The 16,120-nt window shown below is 50.5% G+C and overlaps 3 protein-coding genes across 3 annotated transcripts; 1 reads left to right on the forward strand and 2 right to left on the reverse strand.

Annotated features, from left to right (window-relative positions):
• Positions 1–415: 415 nt before the first annotated feature.
• On the reverse strand, positions 416–1,560 carry LOC117892999 (putative phosphatidate phosphatase). Its single transcript, XM_034799354.1, has one exon. It carries the CDS (start codon positions 1,450–1,452, stop codon positions 421–423), a length of 1,032 nt encoding a protein of 343 aa, XP_034655245.1. The 5' UTR covers positions 1,453–1,560; the 3' UTR covers positions 416–420.
• Positions 1,561–5,710: 4,150 nt separating this feature from the next.
• LOC117892997 (putative phosphatidate phosphatase) lies at positions 5,711–8,672 on the forward strand. Its single transcript, XM_034799352.1, has one exon. The coding sequence runs from the start codon at positions 6,339–6,341 to the stop codon at positions 7,398–7,400; it is 1,062 nt and encodes a 353-aa protein (XP_034655243.1). The 5' UTR covers positions 5,711–6,338; the 3' UTR covers positions 7,401–8,672.
• Positions 8,673–11,302: 2,630 nt separating this feature from the next.
• On the reverse strand, positions 11,303–13,319 carry LOC117892996 (cilia- and flagella-associated protein 45). The gene has a single exon (XM_034799351.1). The coding sequence runs from the start codon at positions 13,272–13,274 to the stop codon at positions 11,655–11,657; it is 1,620 nt and encodes a 539-aa protein (XP_034655242.1). The 5' UTR covers positions 13,275–13,319; the 3' UTR covers positions 11,303–11,654.
• Between the last annotated feature and the right edge of the window lie 2,801 nt (positions 13,320–16,120).

Consider the following 16,120-nt stretch of genomic DNA (forward strand, 5'->3'; position numbering starts at 1 on the left):
AGTATATATTGAAACCATCGATCGGGGCTACGATTGATTCTCCCTGTAATAATATCTCTGCTGTAACACCTTTGGAATGTGCTATCATCATAGTCTATCATCAAATATCTTCCAACCAAATTCCTTTTGTTTTCTCTCTTTGCAGGTAAGCCTACAGATCTAGCCAATAATCTGATGGGGAAGTTAAAGGTTTGGATGCGATGACTACTTTCAAATATTGCTAAATTATTCTTTCCGCTGAGGAAATCTTCCAGCTACGATCGATACTTTAATATTTATATTTTATTTCGCTAAAATACAGACAACAAAACAGGAATATTGTGCAAAGCTCTGTGTGATGTATGCTCAAGTGTGGGTGTGTGTGTGTGTGTGTGTGTGTGAGGTTCTCTAAGCTGGAGCTAGCGCTCATCCGACCTTAACTCAGGGAACATATCCGTAGTTGTGATAGGTTTGTGCGTACTGCGCCTGAGCCGGATGCGCCGCCAGGTAGGGCAGCGTCCCGAAGGTGTAGGCTGGCAGCGCAGGCGGCTGGCCGCCACTGGAGGCTGTCGTGGCCTGTGCAGTGCCTGCCTGGGACTTGGTGGAGCTCTTGGGCGATACTTGGGGCTTGCGCAGCGTGTTGGCCGAGTAGCCGTTCTTAGGCCAGCGCTTGAAGGCGAACAGGTCGGCCACATATGCGCCCGTGAGGCAGGCGAGCAAGACGCCCATGACGGCCCCGGCCAGAACATCGCTCCAGTGGTGGTGGTAGTCGGTGATGCGGGTGAGCGAGACGTACCAGCCGAACATGACGAACAGGAATTGGAGCAGGTGCTTCAGCAGCTTGGAGACGCGCGTGCTCAACGCCGCTTGCAAGTAAATGGCCAGGTAGAGCATCGCGAACATGATGATGCTGGCGTGGCCGCTGGGGAAGGACTGGTTCAGCTGCCGGAAGTTGAAGTCCGTCATGTTGGCATTGCTGCAGGTGTAGCTGTCGATGTAGCGTCCCTGATTCTGGGCGTCCTGGCAGGTGCTCCCGTCCGGCAGCATCGGCTGGCACACGGCGTAAAAGTGTGGACGCAGTCGGCCAATGCACACCTTGGAGAGCATCGTGGTGAACGCGACCATGGCCAGTCCGAAGAGATAGAAGATGACCTGCTTGTAGAGCTGTCCGACTCGGTGTCCCAGCCGGCAGCCGTCCCGCTTGCCCGAGTTCTCGCGCTGGGCGCCACCCGGCAGCTGCTTGAACAGCTCCACCACCACGATCACCGAGGTGGGCACCCCGAAGGCAATAGCCAGTACTAGCTGGTGCTCGAAGCTGCTCTCGCGGTAGGGATAGGCCAGTGACTCATCCCCGCAGAAGAAGCCGCGCTTAAAAGGCTTTCCCCACTTGTGTAGCAGCAGGCTGCCCACACTGAGAGCGGCCCAGATCAGTAGATCGCAGATCCCGCGGGCCAGTTTCGTATACTTCGACATGGCTGTGGAACGAACAGTCGAGTTGTGCTACAGCAACAATAATGATGACGATGACGGTGACGGTGACGGTATCGACTCTACCGACTCGACTGACAAACCGCGCTTAACTAACCGAGCGTCGAGGCATGCATATCTTGCCTGCCTCTGCCACTGAGCTGCGGACTGAGAGTTCTCCGACTTGGCCGTGATTTCGGTGGCTCTCACTGACGGTTTCTCCCTGTGCGTCTGTACGTACATATACATACATATTTATGTGTCTCTCAGCAGCTGTTCTCAGCAGCTGGCGGTGGGTTCTCTGCGGTCCGTCAGTTACAAGTGGGTGCGTGCCACCTCCGGATCCCCAATTCCCCCCATCGGTTATTGTTTGTGGGTTGCTTTGGCAACGCCGAAGCTTCCCATCCATCCACCGAAATGCCATAAACATTTGTTGTTTATTTGCTTTTTTTTCATTAATTGCAAACGAATTTTTTTTTATGCCACAGCCAGTTTCTTTTACATTCGGGAAAAACTATTGATTATTTCGCGGGTAATTGCAAGACGAAACCCAATGAGGCTTTGAACGGGTTCTCTGAGTTTGGTCGCCGAAACAGATGTTTCTCTCAGTGGAATGCCCTGCCCATTTTTCTTCTATTATCTGCGCAAAAATACTCTCGAATTGCCATCCCAAAACCATCAAAATAAGCACCTCATCCACCTACCCATCCCAATGCCCGTCTCTTCCATCAATGAAGCGCAGACCCCATTGTATTTTCACGAGAAACTGGTTTCACTTATTGCTCATAAACCAAGAGAAAATATTTAGCAAAAGATAAACCCTCATTTAGAGAGACAGAGAGAGAAAGGAGTTTCAAACTGGTTTACTTCCAAGCGGCGTAGAGAGAGAGATAGAGAGAGAGAGAGAGAGGGAGTCTTTGGTTCTCGCCTTTCGCTGCATCTTCTGCATTTTTTGGGATGCGTGTGCATAATTTCCTAGTGGGGGCATCCAGTGGAACCGTGCCAAACCGCACTGGACCCAACGTAGGTGATTACTCAAGTGTGTTAATTCGGTTTGCCGCTGGCTAATTGTGGCCGCTGATACATCGTCGTGCATCGATATCAGCGCCTGGGATTTTCTCTTTCGCTGCTTGAGCAGGGAATTTACGGTGGTGTCGATGATTCACAAAAAGCCTTCCGTTCAAATGAACCCATCAGATCGGATTGTAGGTGATTTCGCACCTGTTGTATGTGGGCATGTGACGTCGATGTCAGTGGTATGTGCATTCCGCGGTTTGTGACGCCTTCGAGAGAGCTTTAAGCTCCGTTTGGGGGATCGTGATCGTGATCGTTGGGGCCGCCTCAGAGAAGAAACTGGTTTGCTTTGCCTGGCAATTCTTTCCGCTGTTTATTTTGATGGCGTTGCTAATTGAAACGGCCAACAGGGGCGGCTGGGGCGGGTCGGTACATGGATAATTGCCTTTTAAAATTAGCATCCCATTTTGGCAATAATTATGTGTTTATATCTGCAATTTTTGGTTTATTATTTACTTGATAATTTAGTCATAATCCTCATAGTAAAACGTAGGTTTGCACAGGGATATTTCTAGGCGAGATTAGACTCTAGAAAGAAAACTCCCTTATCAAAGTTGGCTTTGGTTTTGCTAGTTCTATAAATATAAATAAGAATGTTACGTCACGAAGTATGCAGCCCGGTAACCTCAATAGGAGCCCTGAACAAATGACTAATTGCTTGATGAACATTCTTTATTATCGCGGAACATTTAATAAATTGGGTTTCTGGTGTTCCCGCTCTTTGAGTGCATTGCACGTGCAAGGAATTAAGATCAATTCAGATCGATCTTTGATTGATTTCCCCATCCGCAGTGCACTCATAGTTGGGATAGGTTCGCAAACCTTGAAGAGATCTTCCATAAATTATTGCTACCACTTTTGTTTTCCCCTCAAGGAAGCGATCTTTATCGCTTTGGGAATACTTCATGTCGGAAGTGTGCATTCTTTGCGACTCATGCACCTAACAGGGAACCAACATCTCCACCAGTCACTGGCTCAAGGCGAGAAATTGCAATAGCCGCGCTCACACATCTCCCCCTGCGATGGTAATCGCGGAATGCCAATGCCAAGTGTCACCATGGTGAGGGGCATGCGGACACTTGCAATACTACGGCGCTGGGATCATTATCAGTAGTTCCTCATTCACGGGACGGGCTCCGGGGGTCGGGAGATTGCACAATCGCTGACACCTCGCCTAATAAATTCATACACCTCTTCCGCTTATCAGTCAGCGACAGTAGCCGTCCCCGCGAGTAAAAGTGCCAAGAACAAGCAAACAGCAGTTTCTGCACCATTTGTTGCGTTTCACTTTTCGACTGCACAGGAAGTTCTCCTCAGTTTCAGGCAACCCGAACCACGTTCAGAACTGCCGACTCAGCTTTGGTTGTTTACCGCCAGACAGAGAGGGGCCGGGCCGCAAACAGGGACGTGGAGAGTGTTTGCATGGTGGGCTTGTGCAACACGTGAATGATTTTCCCCGCATCTGCGTATTTAACAAATTATGTCAATAATAAATTGTGATTTAGTGTCTGCTCAAGCGAAGGTGTCACTAAAGAAGCTCCCCACTGCCACACGAAAACCAGAAACCTCTCGATCTCCCGAGGCCCGGCTTCTGCTCGCTTTGCGGTTTTTGTTGTTCCTTCATGATGATCATGAATACTCGTTTTTTTGGCGCGTGCTGCGGTTGTTCATTGATACGGCTACGGCGTAGATACAGATACTCGTACTTACACATCCATACACACGCACAGTGGTGATCGCTTCAAGGGGGGGCGTATCGCGCAGTGCCGTTGCTGTACGCGGATCGGCTTACAGTGTTTCTGGGTTAGCGGTTTTCGATCTGAACGACTATTTCTAACTGGGACAATGCAAGCCATTCGTTCTATCAACTCAGTGTAGTTTCGGGCTAAAGTTTTTAAAATGTACTTATTCTAGACTGATTTAAATTTATTCCGAAATGGATTCCAGAAATGGTACTAAATACGCTTTCGGTTTCGATTTCGAAGTAGCATTTATTTGAGCACACAAATGGATAATAATGCACTTTCGAGTAATTCGGAGTCACTTGGAAAATCCTCGAAAGAGAAACCCAAAACACAACGGCTCTGTGTTCCCTTGTGCGGCTTGCACATTTGTCAGTATGACCGCGGGGCACCATTGTCCCTCCGATTTCGAGTAATTTCCTTTCATGGCGACTCCGAAATTAGCATAAATTAACAGAAAATAGTCGCAATGCAATGCAATTCCCCTGTAAATTGAGCAGTTGAAATTTGCCATAAAGAAGCTCGATTCGTAGTGTAAATACAAAGTGGCCATAAACTGGCTACAGTTTATGCACTCCACCATTCGGGCTTATGTGTGCCGTCGTCTCCATTACCGCACAGCCTCCGCAGTCGTTGTCGGAGTCGGAGTCGGAGTCAGAGTGGGTCCCGAGCCTGAGCTCCGCTTACTCATTGGGGGCCTGGGCCTGAGCAACGACCTACATCAACAACAAATGCCAGAAAGGCACGCAGCGAACCGGGCGGAGGGCAGGGCGGGCCCAGCAAGTGGCAACCGTCTTAAGTCACGTTGCAATGACCCAGTCGAATGGTCGAAGGAGACGGACCAGGCTGAGGCACAACTCCAACTCCAGGCCGGCCACTCCTCCACTCTTCCACTCCCATTGGCATCCGCATTTCGAGCGAATGCAACTCTTTCATTATGCGCAAATGCCAAGTTCCAGACAAATAAACCTAAACAAACTGAGCAGAGTAAACCTTGAAACAATTCAATAGTTTCCTCATTAGCAACATTCGTGCCCCGGCAGCAGTGGCAGCATCAACAGATGCAGAAGGAGAAGGAGACGGAGACGGCGGCCGGGAGGGGTGTCGCAGCCAGTGTGGTCGGAGCAATGTGAAGCGAAGAAATACGAGAGCACTCACTCGCAAGAGAGTCTCCGACGACTTTACTGAATTGATAAGGAATACAAGTCCCATTGAAATTCAATATCAATGCGAAATGTGCACAGCCACAGCAATGTGAACCTTCGGCGACGACGTGGTGGATTCTTCAGCTCGAAGACCGTATGCCATTGACTGTAGACCGTAGATTGTGTACCGTGACAGAGACAAGAGCTTGTACAAAAAATCGACGGTACGGCAGTTAGTCGCTACCGGCAGCTCGGCGGCAGCGCAGCGGCAATACGCGAACCGATCGTCGCAGTCGCAGTCGCAGTCACAGTCTCGGTCACAGTCCCCAGCAGTCGCCGATCCAAACAAAACGCCAGCGTCGCTCCAGAGCGCTTCATAGAGTTCGAGCAGCTTGCGGACAAAGCGGTTCGTTGGTTGGATCGCTGCCTGGTTCATGGGTTGTCAGCGAGGAGGCTAGGAGAGCGACGTTCACGACTACGACTTCCCACCGCGAGTGACTGACAGCCAAACGATCGTGTCTAAACTGACGGACAGCTGGTCTGGGCCATAACGTTAATTTATTTAATTCCGCTACTCCGAAAATCTCGCGCGCGAAATCAGAAGAGCGGGCCTGTTGCCGCCACAAACGCGAGAAGAAAATTGTCTATGAACTAGACTCGGGAAAGTCGTGCGCCGGTCTTTCGAAAGCAACATTATTCGCCTTGATCAATGCTCGGGAATAAATAAATGCGCCATTTGTTTGACAGCCGAAAATAAACCAAAATACTCACCGAAAAGTGAATGAACGAGTGCAAAAATTTGATTAATCTATTCCGAAACAGAAACAAATTGCCCAAAATTACCCTCCCCCCTCCCCACAAAAAACAACAAAACAAAAAAATACGAGATCAGCTCGAACCTACGCGATAAGAACAGTTCTAAGCTAAATAAATGAATTCAAGTGAGTCAAAGTTATTTCGAGTTGACAACGAAAGATCGTTATTCGCCATGCGAACATTCAAGCGAGGCTTTTTCTGCTCGGACCTGACCATCCGGTATCCCTACCACGAATGCACCATCACAGTGCCGATGCTGCTGCTGATGAAGCTGCTCCTGCCGATGCTCCTCATCAGCGTGGTGGAGATCATGCGGATCTGCAAGCGTTTCCGCATGCGCCTCTATCTGCGCAACCTGTGGCGCTCTCAGGCCACATTCAGCTTCGGATTCATAGCCACCTTCCTCACCACGGAGCTGGCCAAGCATGTGGTGGGGCGTCTGCGGCCCCACTTCTACCAGGCTTGTCAGCCGCGCCTCAACGACGGCACCAGCTGCTCCGATCCCCAGAACGCAGACCTGTACGTGGAGCAGTTTTACTGCTCCAATCGCAACATCTCGGCGCGCCAGATCCGAGAGCTGCACGTGAGCTTCCCCAGCGCCCACAGCAGTCTCAGCTTCTACTCCATGTGCCTGCTGGCCTTCTACGTGCACAGTGTGTGGCAGGGACGGGGCAGCATTCGGGTGCTGCGGCACATTCTCCAGTTCCTCATGCTAATGTCCGCCCTGTGTGTCTCGCTGAGCCGCGTGGCCGACTACTGGCACCACTGGTCCGACGTACTGGCCGGCGCCGTCCTGGGCGTTGTCTATGCAGCGATCACCGCCATCTATGTGGGCGACATGCTGCGGCCCCAGCGGCCCCGCGCCGCAGTGCCCTGCCCCACCGCCCTGGGCTACAGCGGCGGCTGCCACCACCATCATCTGCACCAGTTGATGGCCGAGAATAATAATTCAAGCACATCCACCAAGGTGCACTTTCTGGCAGCGGCTGCCTCTGCAACGATGACAACCACTACACCGCTGGACGATATCCACAATTCAAATTCCAATTCCAACTCCAATTCCGATACCGATGACAATGATGACGAAGACGATGATGATGATGTATATAAGCCGCCCACATCACGGACATCGACAACGCCGTCACCTTCTGCACTCGACTTGCCAAATGTCGTCTAAGCCGACGGACGGCCTGGAAATCCATACAGAGAAAGAGAGAGACAGAGAGAGAGAGAGAGAGCTGGAAAGCTGGCCGAGCCGATGTGATTAGGCTTATCGAGTGCCGGCTGCTATTTCGACTATTTTTCCATTTAGAAATCGAAGTAAACAGAAAATATGTGATAAGCGCGCGGCGCACTCTTTACCTGATATGGCACCTGCCCCCGCACCCCGCACCGCGCACCCCTCTGAGCAATTTACGAAATCCGAGGCGACAAATTGTGCAACGGAGCAATGCATCAGTTTGGTCCGGCAGCGGCAAGCCAGCGGACGCACAGTGGGACAAGCACAGAGGTAGTTCTTTGATCAGTCTATCTGCTCCCTGGTGATCCCTGCTCCTGGGCCTGATGGCGGCCTTGAGGGGTGGGTTCCCAAGCCGCACAGTGTGCTAGACACCTGGGAAATCATTTGATTGATGGACCGTGTATCTTAAATTCGAGTGTCAAATGGCTTAAAAATGTCTAAACACCTGCCTGGCTTGTCGCTACTGTTCGATGGATATGTGTAGGCACAGTGCGAGCCATGGGAAATTGTGTGGACAGGGGGTGGGCAGAGTAAGCCCGAATATCGAATCGCCTCTTGAAGATATCTGAGCATTTCGGAAGCACTTTCGTTTATCTACACTCTGTGCCATGGACGCCGGCCGAGATACCACTCGGCCGTTAAAAGTAAGATCAAGCCGCTTTATATCTTGGCGGTCGGAACTCCGACACCACCACCAACACCAACCGCACCCGCTCCCGTACCCCTTCTTCCACAACTTGCTGTTTTTTGTAAACATTGCCGCAGTCACGTCGAAGTCACTGCCGCTGCCTCAGCTACCGCATAGCTGCTGCTGCTGCTGCTGCTGCTGGCTCTGTCCGTTGCCGCTTTTGAAGTGGGCAGCCCGCCAACGTGGATCTTGCCCCAATCAGCTGCGACAATCTCTTGGCAGCGACGTCGACCGCACTGCCAGCGGTGGCTGGCTGCCTGCTCTGTTGCATAGTTTCCAGTCCGATAATGCATTATAAATAATGTTAAAAAAGCAACAAAAAACAAAACAAAAACGACTACAGAAAAAATTAAGAGTATCAGATGAATGCGAGGCGCAAGATTTATGAGCAAATCGATTTAATCAAGTTTTATTATTAATATTACTATTTGTTTTATGTTAATTATGGTTAGCCCTTGACAGATTTAGTGTAATCTAAGTGTTTGCTCGCGTAGCTGAATAAATATTTATTAGTAAATTGATTTACGAAGGTTTCTCGTGGCTGGTGGCTGGAGTGGCAGTAATGGAATATTTTCGTAATTTCACTTGACCCAAGCGTTCCAAATCGATAGAATTTCTACAAGTATTGTATTTCCACCTACCGCACATTTCCAGGAAGCCCCCTTATCGAATAGCACCTTCTTATGGCACCTTCTGGCGTAGGTTGTCGTTGTCCACAAACAAAGGCCACAGATAAGGCGCAGACCAGCGCAACCACCGTCGATATAAGCGGATAGATAGTGAGATAGAAAGATAAATAAATGTGTAATTGTGGTCATAATACCACTTGTCGACATTCCAGCCAAGAGAGAAAACAAAAACCGTCTCGGGGCCCCACTAATTGTAGAAATGTCTGAAGTGTGTGCCGTATCTAATCGATGATACGTATTTCATAATCGCCACCCACCCACATACATTTCACAGAGAATAATCGCACTGGTGGGAATTTGGTTTCCTTGTTCGGAATCTCTGATTAATTTGGAAATTTCTGGCGCCAGCTTAGACAGGTGAGGGAGCAGCTCCTTATCGCAGGGATTACTGAAAAGTAGATGGTGTACCCTACCATAATCAGCAGCCAATCAATCATAATGCGCTCTATTCAATTATTTATTGGAAGTTTTCGGTATCGAACATTATTGATTTGCCTTTTTCAATTAAAACGAATGTTTGTCTATTTATAATTCCCTATTTTGGCCCCCCCTCAATCTGTCGCTCAATGCACAGCTTCCTGCCGGTGACCTCCGCTGGATTTCAGTTCGCAGAGACACCTCTCAACGTCCAATCAAGCGGCTTCCTCGTTTATATTGATTTTCCGCCCGCTCCACAACTATGTGTACACACACCACATATTGAAATGCAAATGCGGGGCTCGATTGATGTCTTAAATTTGGGGCGCAATTGAGACCCATTACACAGTCACCTAGATATGGGATTGGTGTACTTATGGAGCTGCAGATACTCGCACAGAAACCACTCAGCTATCTGTCTTGGGCCGCTTTGAACTACCTACAACAAAAGGAAAAGGCGGAAAATTCTTCTCGTGTGCCACTCCAGGCACACCGCAACTATGTAGTACAAAAGAAAAGCCATAGAAATAAAACGCAAAACTAAAGCCGAGCAATTTATTTTTAAGCACACATATCGAAGGCACAAGCCAAAACGAACTGAATAAAATCCAAGGAAACCAAGGAAAGCCATACCGGGGCGGATCCAAATCACTTTGCTAATACAAAACAATTGTGTGCAATCTTGCAGATACATTTCGGTGGGTTGAGTGGGTGGAATGGGTACGCGAATGGGATGGGATGGGCATGGGTATGGGGATGCAGCAGCTGCATCTTATATATTTCCAATTACAATATCGATATTTTTTGGCTTTTTACCTTTTCCTTTCAAGCAAACTTGCACTCGCACGATATTTATAAATGCCAAAGATGCCATGCCGTGGTACAGTGGGCCCCGTAAAGCATCGTAAAATGCATTGTCCCTTTGTTGGTATCCACAACATATCCATAGATACATAAATCAGTCTTGCCCCACTGCCCATGCAGACGCTTTTCCATTGTTTGTTGTGCAGTTGGTTTGTAGTGGGGATGAACTTTCCCAGATGATTTTAGGAAAGCGTAGGAAAACGTTAAATACATGGGGAGTACACTTTTCGCCGCTTTCATCCCACTGTGCCGTAAGACTCCCTCTCGCACATCGGAGGAGCGTAGTTTGTCTCCGCTTCTCTATTGACATTTCCTCAAAAACTTTTCTCATCAATTCATGTCAGTGTGTGCGTAAGCGTGTGCCTCTATGGCTGTGTTTGTGCGGGTACTTGTAAATACGACAACGTTTATTGTCATTGGAATTATTACTGCCATATGCGAGTGGCAGGCAATCCCCAAGCCCAGACCCAGACCCAGACTCAGACCCGAAGGCAGTAGTCTCCAGGCCGGCCTCCCAATCTCCAAATCTCCTCGACTTGGGTTAGTCTTCATTGTAGGTAGACATCACAATGGTTGCCAGGGGAAAACCTGTTCTGCGCTTGGCTTTTCTTTGCACCCACCCACCAGGCAGGGTGGCATGAAGTGGGGGGGCCGAGCCAAGTCTTGCGTATTTTTTTTGCTTTTTTGGCGTATGCGAAAATTTAACGAATCATGAAATACGATAATTGAACCATGCACAAGAGTTCGTCGTTGCCATTGCCGTTGCCGTTACCGTTCTCGTTGTCGGTGGCATCTTCAGCGTCAGCTCCATCTTCGTCTGCCCCATTGTTTGCACGCGCGTGTGTGTGCGTGTGTGTATGCGTATCTGCCTCTGGGCCCCATTGCTGCTGGCTGGGTATGTGTGTGGCATAATAAAATTTTATTGTGGCCAAAACTTGGCTACCACTTTTTCTCTCCATGGCATTCGTGTGGCACTGAGCTGAGGCCGTAGTTTTTCGTCTCGTGTAATTGTTTGTGCTATTCCCCCCCTCCACCCCCTTGGTGGCAGCAGCGGGAAAAACTGGGACAGAGTGGAAAGAGGCTAAACGCCCACATAGTTAGAAATTAGCGTGATGTGTGTGGGGGGACACAGAGACTCCCTTCCCCGACTGTCGACTCCAGCTGAGGTGGATTCTGCCACACGCGCAACAATGTCGCATCATTATCATCATCGCCAGCGGATGGCGGTCTTTGATTTCGATTCGGCAGTTACTTTTGTGGCGTTTGCAGCTTTATGGCATACTTTCGGGCGGTGGGTTAAATTTTCATGAGACCTTTTGGGACATGTGTATAGTAGATCTCAGCTTAGGGTTTTGCGCCATTCGTTTATTATCAAAATACACTAAGAATATCCCTCTGCAATGTGCCTACTGTAGTGGGTATCGTAGATGCTAGCTCGAACCCACATTCCTGCATACTCTCGGGCTCCAGTGGGAAGCCCACTACTGCTCCCAGGCACCGCCCCAAGCTATGCAACCGCTGCCGGACCCTCCGTCAGCGGATCCGATTACGTGAGCCTTGGATGTTCTTCAGCTGCTTCTCCACCTCCTTCAAGTACTTCTCGGGCAGGCAGTTCTCCCGCATGGACGCGATCTTGGCGCTGATCACCTGCTTGATGTTGGCGTCTCGCTGCTGCTCATGCTCCAGCCACTTTTGGACGCGACCGGCCTCGAGTTTGGCCAGGCGACGGCGCTCCTCCGCCTTGTCGGTCATCTGCTGCTTGAGGTCCTTGCGGTAGACCAGGCGCTGGGAGTCGCGCTGCTGGTCGAGCGCCTTCTGCTTTTCCTCTTCCTCGCGCATGCGGTACATCACCTTGTTGAACTCCTCCTCGGCGTGGGCGATCTCCAGCGCCAAACGGTGCTTCATCTCCTGCGCCTGCTGGGCGCGTGACTCGAGCAGGTCCCGCTCCGCCTCCCGCTTGGCCATGGCAGCGTCCTTCTCCCGCTGCCGGTACTCGCGCTCCACACGGTCGCGCTCCTTCAAGTACTTGAGCTCCTCGTTGGTGTGTCGCGTCTCCATGGCCTCGGCAGCCACCGTGAAGATGCGCTGCTGGCGACGCTCGAACTCCTTCTTCGCCAGACGCTTCAGCTCCTTCAGCTGGCGCTCCTTCTCCTGCTTCTCGCGCATGTAGGCCATCACCCGCAGGTCGGCCAGGCGCTCCTGCTCCATCAGCATGGTCTTGAACACGTTGGACATGTCGCGGATCCGCTGCAGCTCCTCGCGGAAGCGCTGCTTGCGCACATGGACGAAGTTCCGCTGCCGCTCCTCCTCCTCGCGCAGCAGCTCCGTGGCCCTGCGAATGTCCTTGGCCTCCTCGGCCACCCGCTTGGCCTCCAGGTAGCGCCGGTTCTCACGCTCACTCAGCTGTTGGCGGATCTCCTGGGCGTACTTGGCCCGCTTCTCGATCTCCAGCCGCTCCCGCTCATCCTCGGCGCTCAGCGCCTTGCGAGCCTCAGCGTTGACCATCCGAGCCAGACGCTCGTCGTCCTCCCGCAGTGCCTTGGCCAGCAGATACTTCTCCTGGATCTGTGCCTCCCGCACCGCCTTGCACTTGGCATCGAGGATCATGCGGTTGATCTGCTTCACCTCCTCCTCCTGCTCTTGCTTGGCCAGAAAGGCGCGACTCAGCACCGAGCCCTTCTCCTCCAGAATCTCGCTGTCTACGCTGCTGATCTTGTCCTCTCCCGCCACTGCCTGTCGCGCCTTGTCGATCTCCTTGTAGCGCTTTCTTGTCTCCTCCACCAGCTGCAGCTGCTGGCGGTGCTCCTCCTCCTTCTCGTCAATCTCCTGCATCTTCTCCTGCACGGTCACTACCCTGCCCTGATCCTTAAGTCGCCTCAGATCGTTGGGTCGCAACACTATGTGCTTCGAGCCCTGATTGCGCTTCCTGTCTCGCTCGTTCCGCTTCAGCTGCTTCTGGTCGTAGGCCGCCGACTGATCAAAGGGTCTTCGGAACGAGGCGACACCCATCTGGGTAGAGGGCCGAAATCCGCCCGCCGGGGGACGATAGGCGGCCGTCTGCGCCCTGGCCCGAGACCGCAGCTCCTGGCATCCATCCTTCAGCTGCGACTCGGCGCTGACAAAACGCACATTGGAGGCTGAGTAGCAAGGCATCCTGGGCCCACTCCTCGGTGGTCAATGATTAGGAAAACAATAAAACAATAAAAAAACGGTGTAAAAATTTCAGCAACGCGTACAGGGATCAACTGGGAGCAAAAGAATGAGACTTGGAGCTGCAGCGGAACAGGGAAGCCCCCAGTGCCTGTTGTTGTGGCAACTCTCTTTGGGGCAGGCCCACGAATTTGTTTGCATAACAAACGAATGGTCACCCTGGCAGCGCATCGCAGGTAGCGTTGGCAACTCTAAATGGTGCGAAACTGTTTTTTGGAAACACCTTGGGGTAACTCGGGAAGCGAAAGGCGGGTGGGGTTTGGCTTTGGGTTGGGATTTGGGTCTGGGACTATTGGAAAGGGAAAGACAGATAAACACATCCGACATCCTTGAATTGAAATACGATTTCCGTGCAGTTGTTACTCTTGATTTGCTTCCCACCGAGCACTGAGCAGGGAGGCTCCTCCTCCTCCTCCTCCTCCACCCCCTGCGTGGGTGGAACATCAAAAATGCAACCAAGCATAAATTTCGGGGCTCTGCAGCAGCAGCTCTATGATTTATGCGTACTGCTCAAGGACAAAACGTCGCCAAACACATCCTTATACATATGCATATGTACATACATATATCGTACATTCATTCAGAGGAGTGTAGACCCCAATGCTCTGACCAGTCCAATGATGTGTGTGAATGTGTGAAAGAAGTCAGCAATTATGCGGCATAGAAAAGCAATAAGCCAACAAAATTCACACATTGTGGATGGAGCCCAGAGCTGGACATTTGAGATATCAAGAGGGGGGAAAGCCCCTGCTCTTGAGTCTATTCCTTGCAAACCGTTCATTCATTCATTCATTCAAGCAGCCATTCAGGCCATCCATCTGTCCATCGCTCCCCGCCTGCCCCCAAACTACCCACTGGCCCAATGGGGCGTGTTGGAAAGTCTAAGCTGGCAAAAGTTTACGGCCACACATACAAATTAACTTGACCAGAGCAACAGACGAGAGCACAGTCCAGTGCCACGCCCACATTGTCAAACGCACACAGAGAGAGAAATAGAGAGAGAGAGAGACAGAGATAGAGCGAGACAGAGATAGAGCGAGAGGCAGGGACGGCAGAAGGGACGTGAATCAAGGCAGGGATCAGGGCTAACCAGCTAGTGTGGGAGAATGGAAATCCAAAACCAAAACGAGTTCCAACCATTTTCTGCTGACTTTAATAAAAAAAAGTTTTCCTTTTTCCTGATTCTGTCCTAAAAAAAAAAAGGAAAAAAAAACTTTCTCCTACTCATCCATCGGGCGTTTCTAGTTGGATGCATTGAGGCGTTAAAGTCAACTTAAGCTGGAGCTGGGACCAGGGACCAGGGACCAGGGACCTGGAACTGCGTATGGTCCGGGCTCAGTTTCCCCATTCGGCGGCGCACCAGGGGGAAATGCGTTGGCTGCCAGTCCGCAAATGTAAATTGACATTTTCGAGTGCACGATTGAGCAAATGAACGCTTTTTTCCTCTCCCACTCTCCCACTCTCCAACTCTCACTCTATCTGTGTATCTCTATGGATCTATGTCTCTGCCCGCTCCGATTCCAGGGGTAATGGCAGTCAAGTTGTTGGATTAGCACTACGAGCAGCCTCCCAAGGAGACTCAGACAGAGATGGAGATGGAGACGGACTCGGAGTCAGAGTAAGGTCATGCATGGGCTGCTTGATTATATGCAAAGCATTATTAGCCAGGCGCTGAAAGCTGAGAGAAGAGAGAATGGAACAAGGAGCAAGGAGCTTCTCGAAAGCTCGAGGACATCATTAGCATTCTTAAGTCCGAGCTCAGACCTTAATTTATGCGCTCAAGTTGTGTTCCGGCGAAGTTTAGTCCGGCCCCGCCTCCATCGTTAATTAAACCCGACGTAAGTCCGCCTGTGGTCAGGGATTAGTCAGGTTTTGGGCGATGGGTGGGGGTGGGTTTGGCTAAATGAACTTATCGCATGTGTGGCCCACGACGATTCTAACATCTTTTTATCTATCTCCTTGCAGGTGAGTGTCCATATCGGGTGCGTGTCCAAGCTTTGTTTCTTATTTGCGATACGGGGAAGGTACGAATAAGACGCTGCTTTGATCACAGTCCACCCACTCAGTGCAGGCAAGACACATGTTTCTACTTGGGAAAATCTGGAAGAAAATCATCTGCCAAGTCACAGAGATCCACGACCGGACGTAGACGGCGACGGAGACGGCAACTGAAATTGACAGCCCTCAGACTGAAGCAGAAAACTTTCTCCTCATGCATTTTCGAGTGTCTAATGCTGTGCTACGCATACGCCATGTTGCCACGTTGTGCCAGACAAGACCAGGAGCAGGACCAGGATTGAAGGAGTAAAGCTGAAAAGAAGGTGGACCCAAAGGGCCCATTACAAAAGCTTGAGGCCTTCAAATGCCTTTTGGCATATGATTCATTTGGGGTCCACTAGATGGAGTCTTCCTGCCTGTCTGAGTCTTCCGTATGTGTGCAGACTTATTTGCATAATTTTCAGAGGAATGAGAATGCCACTAACCATCGCCATTTCTATCATACACTCTCCCGATTTCCCACTGAAGAGCTTACAGAATGTTGTGCCCTGACAGACATTCGATTTCCGGTTGCATTTTCATAAACATGCTCTGGAGAGAGATTTTTTTGCAAAAACTTTGCATGAAATATTGATCGGCATGGCACGGCATGGCTCTCAAGTTCAACCCACCCCTGAAGCCTGAAGCAATTTCATACAGTTTCCTGTCATCGTCTGAGGCATGGCCCAGGACAAACAACATCACATTTATATCACATGGAGAAGGATTCCCGGACTCCCGCTTCCACATGC

Source organism: Drosophila subobscura, chromosome J (genome assembly GCF_008121235.1).
Source record: "Drosophila subobscura isolate 14011-0131.10 chromosome J, UCBerk_Dsub_1.0, whole genome shotgun sequence".
Taxonomy (NCBI): domain Eukaryota; kingdom Metazoa; phylum Arthropoda; class Insecta; order Diptera; family Drosophilidae; genus Drosophila; species Drosophila subobscura.

Coding starts and splice junctions, on each gene's coding strand:
- LOC117892999 (XM_034799354.1), bottom strand. CDS start 1,452: ATGTCGAAGTATACGAAACTGGCCCGCGGGATCTGCGATCTACTGATC.
- LOC117892997 (XM_034799352.1), top strand. CDS start 6,339: ATGAATTCAAGTGAGTCAAAGTTATTTCGAGTTGACAACGAAAGATCG.
- LOC117892996 (XM_034799351.1), bottom strand. CDS start 13,274: ATGCCTTGCTACTCAGCCTCCAATGTGCGTTTTGTCAGCGCCGAGTCG.